The sequence below is a fragment of the Neomonachus schauinslandi genome, chromosome 1 (genome assembly GCF_002201575.2).
Source record: "Neomonachus schauinslandi chromosome 1, ASM220157v2, whole genome shotgun sequence".
In the NCBI taxonomy this organism is placed as follows: domain Eukaryota; kingdom Metazoa; phylum Chordata; class Mammalia; order Carnivora; family Phocidae; genus Neomonachus; species Neomonachus schauinslandi.
In genome coordinates, this window is record NC_058403.1 from 192,094,772 (window position 1) to 192,107,030 (window position 12,259).

Below are 12,259 nucleotides of genomic sequence, written 5' to 3' on the forward strand. Positions count from 1 at the left end.
CATCAGCCTAGGGGCCGGTGCCATCCATCAGCTTGGGGTGGATGCTTGTGTGGGGCCCGTCTGCCCCAGATGGGGCAGATTCCAGTCCACAGACAGCTGGGAAGTCACCTGGAGCTGGGGATGCCTGTTCTCACGGGGACAGAGTTAGGCCTGGCTGAGGGCGGCGGCATTGGGATGGCCCACAAGAGCCACCTCTGTCCCAAATGTAGAAGAACTAAATGAACTGAAGGAACAGTGCTGGGAACAGAGTGCCGGGAATGCAGTGTGGGCTGGATAAAGGGGCAAGTGTGGCCTCCGTCTCTCCCCGATGCAGGGCTGGCCTCGCACGCAGAGCAGGGTTCAGGCATGTCCACCCCAATTCTGAGTCCCTTCTATCTGTGCTCCTTCTCCTTGCCATGCTCTTATGCTGGTCTAGGCTCCCAAAGCAGTGGCCCACTAAGGCTTGCTGTGTCCTCTCTGTTCCAAAATTACCTACTCTACCCCCTCGATTACACCCAGAGTTAAAAAAAAGAAACTTACGATTGTCTTAGTGGATTTTAATTTAGAATTAGGAAAAGAGTATTAATTGGTATGTACACAATTACCTTCCAAGATAGAGGGAATACTCAAGCAATAGAGTCAGAGACCATTTCTCTTTGTGCCTCATTGGGTTCCTGCTAAGAAGTAACATATTTTAGGGGATCCTCAGATTGGGGTGAGTTAGGACTGGTTTAGAAGACCATCAGAGATATAGGACCTGTGTAGACCTGCATAAACATATAGATTCCCATGGACCCATAAAAACCTGGGCAGCACATGTAGACCTACTCAGATCTGCCAGAACTGTTACTGTTCTTCCAACCAGGAAGAGAGTAGAGGGGTGTCTTCCCTTCCTGTTTTCATTACCACTATGGCAGGTTGTGAAAGTACCTTAGACACTTGGCCCTTGACTATTAGGTGATGCATTACCTTGTACTTGGGAATGGTCTTCAGAAGCTCTTTTACTGGGACATCGGTGCCGACCACACCCAGAAGAATGCCCTTCGATCTCTGCTGAGAAACAAACAGTAATCAACAACAATAATGAGTTACTTTGCTGGAAGAAGCAGAATTGAGTGAGAAGCCAACACACAACAGGTCACCGTCTGGTGCCTTTTCGAAGCTTCCAGAGATTGAGGATTAACCCAGATTTCTACGAGGCCCCTCTTCTATCCCCCACCCCAACCCGCAAATATTGCTAGACACAAATGGTAGGTTCTCAGGCCAAACACTCACTATGGTACCTTTCCACACACACCCATATCAAGATGCCCTACCAAACATCTCTTCTCCCGCCTGAAAATTCAAAATTAACGTGTAGAAGCACAAAAGTTTTAGCAGCTAGGGGCTATGAGCATTAACCAGTTTATTTTATGGAAGCTTTCTCCAGGAAAGACTTAGCCTAACTGCTCTCTCAATTTACACTGCCATCTGGCGCCCAGGGGGAAAGATGGAATAACTCTCACACCTGTAGCAGCATGTTGGAACCAAGGACCAAGGTGAAGGAATAGGCCTCTAGGGAGGGTCCCAGTTTCCAAAGTCAGCGTGATGTGTTGAAACTGTAGGGGTCAGAAAGACCTCCCGGAGGAAGACACAAATTGCTACTGTCCATTGTTTCCCTCCAGTTCAAATCCACCTGGAACCTCAGAAGGTGACGCTTTTTAGAAACAGGGTGTAATCCCTTCAAGGCGAAATCATCCTGGATTTAGGATGGGCCCTGTATCCAACAACTCGTGTCCTTATAAGGGGACAGAGAGACCCATGAGAGGAGAAGGCCACGTGGAGATAGAGGCAGAGCTGCCACAAACTGAGGAACATCCAGGCACTGGAAGGATCTTCTAGAGCCTTCTGAGGAAGCACGGCCCTGCCAACGCCATGGTTTTGGGCTTCTCAGTGCTCCATAACTGTGAGAATAAATTTCTATTGTTTTAAGCCACCCCATATTTGTGATCCTCTGTTAACACAGCCCAAGGAAACTAACACAGGGCTGGTCGCTATACATCGGGAAGGGGTCATCCAATCACACACAAGGATTCTCTCTGGGTTTTGCCTTCCATTGGTCATTTCACACCTAATTTTGGGAAAAGTGCTGCATACTGTCACATGACATCTCCCAGAAGTCCTCTCGTCTATTCTTGATGTTGTGATTCTAACAACAGAATTAAAAGTGAGGAAAAGTGATAGATCCCCCATCCTAACTTAACATAAATAAAGAAAGGTCACCAGAGCTTGAGTCAGAGGGTGTCTGAGACGGCAACCCTCCTAGCACCACGCAGGAACATGGCTGCTGTACTCACGGTTTCATTCTGCTTACTAAACACAGGCATGGCGACCGTGGTCATCAGGACGAGGCCCTGATCCTCGGCAAGCTGGATGGAGAGAGAAGTCAGTTACCCGGGAATGATCTGGAAACAACAGATGGCTGGTGGCCATGGCCCTTGACTGGCTCTCATAGTTTCCTGACCAAGGCCATTGGGAATGGACCACTGCCTACTCAGGCCAGTAGCCTAGAAGAGAGTGCAACGTCCCTCTACTCTGACTAGCAGATAAGGATCCCAGTCCATATCTGGGGAAACAAAGTCAGTCGCAGTCAGTCAGTCCAGCTGATCTGTTACTGCAATCAGCCCTTTGGGTTCAAAGAAACCCTGGTTTGGATCTTAGTGATTCATTTTATGACCACAGATTGATTTTATCCTTTTACTTTGCAGACATTTACGTGCAATACCAATGCTTCTCCTTAATCTGAAAATTGAGGATCAGAAAACATGAGCATAAGGGGTTTTATGAGTTGCCCCTGCCCTGCTGGAAACAATGGAATCTGGAATCATTTATTCTCCCCGAGGTAGCTGAGTCAAGGCCTTTTGGTACCTTTACACATCTCTGTGTGCCAGTCCCAGACAGGAAACAAAACAAAACCAAAACACAACAAATAGCTTTATCATCTGATCCTTAAAATCACTGCTAAGAAGCTAAATATTTCTCCTGGAATAACAACCCTTGAAGGAGGGCAAACAATACACTTCTGGGACCATCTGAATTGCATACAAAAGCATTGAGACTCAGCATCACATCTGCTTTTCACACAGTGTTTGGAGATAGGCAGGAACCCTACCCCGCCCCAATAACAAATGGGGAAACAGAGTCCAGGACCACAGTAGGCTTGGGTCCAAGACAACCTTGGCTTTCAATCGTTATTAGCTGTATTTGTTAAGCCTCCATATCCTCATAGGAAATAATGCCAATTATTCCCCAGCATTGTTGCTATGAAGATAAAACGTGAAACTGCCCAGCACAGTGCCTGGCATAAGGACGTGCTCAAAGGATGCTGGTTTCTTTTCCATGCCTGCAAGGTCATGTGGCTAGTAAGTAGCAGAGTCCAGAGTGAGACCAAGGCATGTGACACTTCTGACAGGGACCCAAATTACCATAGCAAGTCTGGTGGGAGAGAGATCCTTTCTAGTTGGCCCATTCTAGCCTCACATGAAACCATCTGTGAATGAGAATCCACTATCTTCAGTGGACAGTGTTTTCTGATGTGTGAGTACTTCTCCATAGCTTTAGTTCCATAGAAAAATCAGGTATTGTTCCCTCAATCTTCTTGGGAAGAGGCATTTTAAAGAGAAGATTCTAAAAACTAAGGGCCCCCACGGACTGAGGTCTCCATGGACTGGCTGGCCTTTGGAGAAGAGGTCATCAAACTCAGTCCATCTTCCATCCATCTTGTTCTTTCAATGGATTCTTCAAGCTATAGGGTATATAGGATATAACATGGTTCATGGAACAGCAGCATGACTGCGTTAGAAATGAATAATCCTGAACCCCATTCTAGACCCTCTGAATCTGAATGTTTTAATAATTAGTACGCATACTAAAATTCAAGGAGCATTATTATAAGGCAATCCTTTCTACCATCAGTACTCATGATAGCTTAAGAGAAGCTTGTAGGCATAGGGAAGGGCTCCTACCAGAGACAGATGGGGACATGTTTTAGCCATCTCTGTCAAGGTGGACCTGTATTCCTCCATGACTAACAAGATGAGGCAAGAATCGCATGTTCACTCAAGGGTTGGAAATTTATGGTGTTATGGTTAATTTTATGTGTCAACTTGGCCATGGTGCCCAGTGTTTTGATCAAACACCAGTCTAAATGCTGTCCTGAATGTATCTTTCTAGATGTGATTCACATTTAAATAAGCAACCTTTGATAAAGCAGATGACCCTCCATAATGTGTGTATGTCTCCTCCAATCAGTTCAAGGCTTTAGGAGGAAAAAAACAGGTCCCCGAAGGAAGAAGGAATTCTGCTTCCCAACTGCCTTCATCCCCTCCTCCTGGACCTTTCAGGCTGCCAACACACCCTACCAATTTCCAATGTGTCAGCCCCCACAACTGTGCAAGGCAATTCCTTACAATCAATCTCTCTCTCTCCCCCACTCCATATATATGATATATATCCTACAGATAGAAAGAAAAATGTATCTATCCCCTATGCTTCTCTTTCTCTGGAGAGCCCTGAGTGATACATGTGGTAATCATGTAATCTATTATTTGGGGCAGCCTAATTTGGGTGTGAGAATAAGACAACAAACTTACTACTACATCATAATATTAATAACTAAATAATATTAACTATGAGATGATAATGACAGTTTGTGAAGACATGGTTCCAACATCTTGCTAAAAATACTTCAAGTATCCTATGGCCACCATTGGGGGTAGGGAAGGCCATTTTCAAAGGCAGAACCAACCCACATAAATACCTCTCTTAGGATTGGATATCTCCCCATGTCCTGATTCCTTGATTAATCCTCAATGCTATATAGAAAACTGATTTGAGCTGATCCATAACCCCGGGCAACTTCCACTTTGCAACTCAAATCAAAATTTCAAGCGATGCCAACATGTATCATGGATGAAATCAAAACATACCACCAACAATAATGAGAAATGAAGCTTTCTCCTGCAACCAGTAAGACTCAGTTATAAGTCACTGGTAATCATTCTGGCACACATACAAGATCATGGGAAACTAACTTCCAAATATTAAGCCAGCACATAGTATCAACTTCACTCAGAGGCTAATTCCAAAAGTAATTACGGCCCATCATTACCTTACAAAAAAAAAAAAAATCCCCATAATGTTGCATGTGTACAGAAACCACTCATTTTTTAACCAGCCTCTGGTAAACAAAGGAACTGCCGTGAGCTCAGTCTAGCCACTGTGCTGGGAGGACATGCTCTCTCTCCAGGGCAGTTCTGGACTGGCTTGGCCAGAATCTTAACCTGGAGCCTTCTTGATGTGTACAGCTCACCACTATGGCCACGAGGGCTGGCGGAGCCCGGGAATACTAGTGCGTGACATTAAGATGCTCCTCTGCACCCACCAGCCCCATCTCTCCCAGTCTCACAGATCTGGGTCTGCGAATCTTGAGCATTTCATGGAGAAGAAACATGTGAAAGTTAATTTGCACTGTGAGCGCTTTACAATCAAAAGTCTTTCTGTACTCCTGCCATAGGAAATAGCAGCCAGGGGCAAAGGCGTTGTGTCTAGACCACCAAGCAGGAGTTAGGGAGCCAACCGTGGCCAGACACCCTCTGTCCCCACACACTAGGGGGTCCCTGCTTTTCTGTGCCCCCTAACCTGTAGTAGCTGCTGAGGCAAGAGCTGCTTATGATTCATACACATGGCTTCCGAGAAAAACGCAGACACAGAGTCAACACTCACGTTCCAAAGGGTAGGAATGGGAGAGGGGGGTCACCGTGGTCCATCTGGGTAAAATCCTATTAACTTAAGCCCAAGTGGGAATCCTAAAATGAACTGCCATTCCACTGCATTTGCCCAGGCTTTGAACAGGCCTCCGAAATGGTTGGTTGTGGTGCTCTGTTGTATAATAAGTGTATATTATTCCATATCCTTCATTTCCTATGCTACAAAATGGGGACTGTTCTGGTATCAAAGGAAATGATGAATAATAATACCAAACATCTGGTTTATAAAACACAAACTTGCTCAACAGATTGACTGCTTCCTGTCAGCTTCCCAAGTTAATCATGCATGTGGGCTTGTATGAATATGCATTTGGACTCATGTGTGAGTTACATGCAGTGGTGCCAGGGCTCCTTCCACTCCTGACGCTTGATTCGTTTCCCACCAGGGGCACTGCTGGGCTAGTCATTATCATTCACTGACTCCCTTGGGAAACATTCCTTGAGCATCAGCTTCTGTGCCAAGTTCCATGCCATGTGCTGGAAGACACCCAGGCAGGAGACATAGGTCTTACACACCAGGAACCCCAAGTCCCCCAGAGGAGACAGAAAAGCAATGGGACAGAGGGAGAAATGCTGGCCGGGCCAGGCAGTCACGTGAGCAGAGGTGCTATCTTCTTCAGGACTAACCCAGACTAAAGTAAAAACACCCAGGAGTTACTGATACCTGTTGGGGTTTTTAGGACAGATTCACAATGCTTCCTGAAAAACAGTGTAATGACAGCAGGGACAAGTTCCCTGTTGCAGAGCAGTTCATCCGTTTGCTTTAAACTTAAGAATATGGATCAATGGAACAATGAAGGGGGAGACATTTTTAAAAAGTGTCCAGTACTTTTCACCACCCCCCTTTTTTTGTGCAAATATTACCCACTTTCTTTAGAGAAATCCTCTTCATCCCTTTCCTCCACAAGGTTCTCTTGGCAACGAACCTCTCCCACCCTGCATGTTACTGGGCATCACACCCAGGCTGAGCCAACAGGGACACTACACACACATACACACACGCACACACACATACATCACACACCCCCTGCCCAGGCCACCTGCTTTTTTTTTTTTTTTCCCATCTGGAGTTAATAGGAAAAACTTTCTACTTCCCTTTGCGGATGACTAGAAGAATGTAAGCCTGACAACCAAGTCCTTGCCCCATAGAAAAGGGACTGGGAAAATAAAGTCAACCCAGAGACAGGAGAAGAAATGTGTTTGTGTGTGTGTGTGTGTGTGTGTGTGTGTGTGTGTGTAGTGTCCCAAGGGAGGGAGGGAGAGGGAGCGAGGAAGGGGGACAGGGAGGGAGGGAACCAGCCCCTGGATGCCTTCATCCCTAGGCTCAACTCCACCCAAGCGGTTTTCCATTATTGGGTTCCTTGAGGCAATGTTTTTGTTTTTGTTTTTCTTTTTGCCCAAATGAGCAAGGATTGGATTTGTAACTCTTATAACAGAAGAATCCTGACTTGCACAAGTGCCCATCTTGACCATAAATGACCCAGGTAGCTCTAGATACCCATTGAGGTGGTCCCAAGTACCTTGTACAACCCCCACAGGGAGACCTTGCTGAGGCTGGAAAGGCCAAATGGAAGATGGCCCCAACAACCTCTAGATGAGTGGTTGTGTGTCCTTTCCACAAGGGAGGAAATTTAGGTATCCCTAAAGTACCCAAATACTGAATGGCTGTGGGCAGTATTCTGGGGAAAATAAGGACTCATTATGATGGCATCAAAATTATTGTCATTAGGATTTTTTGTAAAACTTGGATAACAAATAGACTCTGATAACGAATAGTCTGCTTTGAGAAAAGGACCCGAATGAGAAGTTGCAGAGCCAGAGTCTGCTCTGACAGAGATGCAAGGACCTGCTGGGAAAGAGGACAGGAATGGAGGCAGGTTGCAGGCACTGCCAGGGCCCTGGCAGGGCCCTTTCCACTGGGACCAGTTGTGGCTACAGGGATGCCTGGGGAGCCTCCAATTTGAAAGACACCTGTTGTGTTGCCTCCCTCACGTCTCCACTCACAGGAAGCTTGCCAGGACCAGTGGCAGGACCCTGAGTCCCCTGCAGCTGGAGGCCTCTGGGGGTAAGGGCCACACCCTTGAGAAAGAAGGTGAGCTGGAGCTGGGCCTTCAGAAGGCATTCGAACGAGGTAAGGGCAGCATGGCAGACAGCCCATTTGAGGGCTGACAGGTGGTTTTCAGCAGAGCTTCCTGCCATCGCTGCTCAGCCCTGGAGGCTTGGGCTCAAATAGAAGTTTGTGCAGAAATGGGGAACGCAGCTCAGGAAGAGAATGGCTCTAAGCCAAGAACAAAGGCCAACTCACCAACTCTTCTCAAAGATATTTCTTCTGTATGTTGCCCCTTTTAATGTTTATATGTTCTTCTTTTCTTATTAAAGTCAATCAACATATTGACTGTGTTAATGGAGTACATGATATAAATGTACACCATAATACATAAATATTTTATACATGTGTACATAATTTGTGAGTACACAGCTGGCTTTCTGCTGTGTCTTCCAACACCTGGCATGAACACCAACCTGCACTCCATGAAAAGACACTGCCACCATCTAGTGGCAGTTGGGATGAATTGCAGGCACAAGGTCCTGGGAGATGAGCCTTTTCCAGAGGATAGCCTTACCAATAAAAATGTACTTAAAAGGCAGGCAATGTCACTTAGTTCTCCACCCAGTGGGAGCAAAGACAGGCTATATAAACTCATGGTTCTGTCAATGACCTGTAGCTTGACAGAGACAAAAATAGTACCAAGAGGTGAAAAAACACAGCTGTGTACATCTTTAAATAGAAGATGACACATTTTGAAAGTAGATTGATTCTTTAAGGTGTGCAGGATCTGAGAATGTGACAAAGGAGTGCAGGAAGGGGGAGGTTTTCTCTTTCCTCTCTCCATGAGCTTAAGTTTACCAATGACTTGGGAATCCCTGAGGGCCATTCTTTCGGTAGCACATGATGAGGGGCAATGGGAACAAGATGGCAGCCATGTCCTTCAGTTTTCACACTCCATGGCAAGGGGCCGGCCGAGTGTAGAAAGCCACCAGAATAACACTCTGCAAATTAGTGAGAGCACCAGGGAGTACAGCAGGGAAACAGAGACCTTTAAAAGGGGATGTGAGCAGAGTATGTGGCCATGTAGAGACCCTCCACAGGAACAAATCCCTTGACCTTGCCTCCTATTCCCAGACCAAAAAGTCCTCTATATCTACCCTTTCAATGCCTATCTATGGCCCTTCCCCCAATTTTCCCACTCCTTCCCTCATCCCAACATCCTTATCTTCAATACTGAACAGAGATCAGGGAAAGAAAACTAGTAAGAGCCATACTTAATGATGAGTCTTAACTTTCTGTCCTGGAGACATCTCCTGCTGGAGATGCAGACACTCTCCAGAGGAAGAACAGGTGCAAGCCACTGAAATGTGGAAACTCAATCCTATTGGTGCATCTTACGCTTGAAAAGTATCAGTGCTCAGTATCAGCATTATCTGCTTGGTTGATGTTAATATAGTCTGACTCTGAATTTTACTCTCATTTAGATCTCCACAGCTATTAGTGATAATCGTGAAATTTACTAGCTGTTTCAATAGTGGTCAGTTTTAAATGAGAGGCTTTACACACATATGCATATTTAAAAATTCACTTGTTCAATAACCTAAAAAGCCACTTTGAAATGAGAAGAGAAAGAAAGAATAGCTTGTTCCAGTGATAAAGCCAGAAGATTTCTAAATCACCTTTGGTAGTATATCTGTGTATCTTTGATTTTTTTTTTAATCTCTTTTCTGTATGGTTGAAAATTTTAATAAAAAGGACATCCCCATAAATTTCATCTACCGACAGCATTTTATAAATAAAATCACCCAACAGCATATTCTTGCAATGGATATTAATGCCTTAAAAAATAATAATAATCCTATTCAAACAAATCTTTTTGCGTAAAGATCAAAATAGTCCTTTAAACAAACTATGGTAATACTTTGACATGAAAATGCTATGAGAATAAAGTTTTTATAGTCTGAGTTAAACATATTATGCTTGATTATCAGTATTTTAGATGTTTTTTATATAAGAGATTTAGAAAAAGCAGGCATTTTTAGAGCTGGTTCTTTCATGTAAGCAATATGAATTATCTGCCTTTTATGATGCTACTCTGATGAACTGCTACCCTTTTAAAATCTAGACAATTTAAGAACACCAACCGTTGTTTAGATCCGCATTTGCACCGGCATCTTTCAACATTTGTGGAAGATGCCTGAATCCTAAATAATATAAGGCATTGACAAGGTAGCAGTGGGAAATAAGAAGAAACAAGAATAAGTAAATCTTCCAAGTAACATTTCCCCTCGCTTTGCATTTGATTGTCTTGGTAAAGTGCAGTCACTCAGTCCTCAAGAATGCTCCATAAGTGATATTTTGCTTTTAGCCAAGACATTTCTGCTTCTTACTGAATCATTATTACTTGCATCTAAGATTTGGAGACCCTGAATTCTTATGAGAGTTACTGTATTTTAAGTTGTCTAAATACAAAAGTAAACAGATTTCCCTCTTTGAACTTTGTATCTTGTATGAACTCAACTGCTGAATTTGTTTGTCCTCTTTTTCTCTTCTTAACAACCTGAAGACAACTTTGTGAGTGACAGTGTTGGATAATGTTGGAACATCTGTAAGAGAATCTCAAAATGACTTTTTTTTTAAAATTTTATTATGTTATGTTAATCACCATACATTACATCATTAGTTTTTGATGTAGTGTTCCATGATTCACTGTTTGCGTATAACACCCAGTGCTCCATGCAGAACGTGCCCTCTTTAATACCCATCACCAGGCTAACCCATCCCCCAATGCCCTCAAAATGACTTTCTTCTAATAAAGTTGTTATTATTTGGGAAAATTTTTCTGTTGCTTCCTCTTTTCTCAGTGTTTCTGAGATATGCCATTAAGCAGGGAATATGTTTTGTGAGTAAACATCTAGACAGAGGGGAGATGTGGTTTTTGGTCAGGGACACATGTACAAGTAAACCCATGGGCAAGAGAATATTACAGATCGACATATCTGAAAGCTGTTTTAAGAAACTGCTTTGTTTGTTTATTAGGGTGCAACATGCTTATTTCAAGACTGTCCCAGAATAATTACAATACAAATTACCATGGGGCATCGGATTTTGGCTAATATTCATTATGGGCTATGACACATAACTGACCCCCGCCCCCCCAGTATAGGGGGGCATTTATATTTTCACAAACATGGTTTAGACACCTCCCAAATAGATGCCTGAAAAGACAGTCAACTGTCAGAGCTTTGGGGCTCTGGGATAAAACCTTCCCCCTGTTTAAAGACCCCCTGAAACGTTGCTTCCTCCATAAAACCTTCTCTAACAAAGTGGAAATGGGAACCAGATGTTCTCAGACTTCACTACAAAGATAATCATATTTACTCTACAACCTAAGATACCATCTAGGACCAAATCTGTGCAAACTGTTAATACAGCAGTCACTGAACACCGTAGCTGGAAGAAAAACTGAAAATTCTGGAGGGTTTGTAAACTTCTAGGGCAGAAGCTGGGAATGATCCCTCTTTGTATCCATAGCATTTAGCATAGATCTGGTACCTGGGAAGTGCTCAGCAAATGATCCCGGAAAGAACGGATTCCAATCCTGCCCTCTCATTTATTTTATAACCGAGGCCCAAGGAGGAAAAGGAGTCACAGAGACTTGGTACCAGGATTTGGGCAAACCTGTCCTTTTATATCCTGGGGCCTCTGCTTGCTCCTGGCTCCTTCACTCAGTATGTAGGCATATTGTGCCTGCACCAGTGTGGTGGGACTGTGAGGAGGTTCTGAGCGCCTGGTGCTTACATACTGCTGCCACTGGTAGGGACAGAATGCTCGTGTAACAGCTTAGTTGACCACTATGGCTTCTCTGGAAAGCAGCACAGAGAGGAGAATCAGCTATAGAAGCATCTGGAATTAAATCCCAGAGCAGGTTTCCCAAACTTAATTGAGTCATTTTTATTTATACATCCTTCTATCCATCCATCCTTCCATCTATCTATCCATCCATCCATCCATCCATCCTTCCATCTATCCATCCATCCATCCATCCTTCCATCTATCCATCCATCCATCCATCCATCCATCCTTCCATCTATCCATCCATCCATCCAACATCCATCCATCATCCATTCATCCATCTCTATTTCCAAGCACATCTTGCTATTAAAAAACACTGCTTTAAATGTTTTTATATTTATGTAGCCTTAGATTTAACCCTGACACAGACCTTGCAAAGTGTCCATGCCCATCTTGTAGGTGAAGAAATAAAGGTGCAAAGTACCTGGCACTGGTTCACAGAGAGCAGCAGGGTGGGGACTTAGGCCTTCACCCATCAGATGCTAGAGGCCCTGTCCCAATCACTATTCCCTCAACCTCCTTTCTGTGAAGGACAGACAAAAATCATGTTTTGCCTTAAGGAGCCTGG

The 12,259-nt window shown here is 44.2% G+C and overlaps 1 protein-coding gene across 1 annotated transcript in view; it reads right to left on the minus strand.

Annotated features, from left to right (window-relative positions):
• The window catches only part of CACNA2D3 (calcium voltage-gated channel auxiliary subunit alpha2delta 3), an 856,949-nt gene that overhangs the window by 217,760 nt on the left and 626,930 nt on the right, over positions 1–12,259 (minus strand). Inside the window, exons 15-16 of the mRNA XM_021694907.1 lie at positions 2,316–2,387; positions 949–1,029 (exon numbers count right to left, since the gene is read on the minus strand). Of these exons, the coding sequence (XP_021550582.1) occupies positions 949–1,029; positions 2,316–2,387 (153 nt within the window). The remainder of the gene's footprint in view (positions 1–948; positions 1,030–2,315; positions 2,388–12,259) is intronic.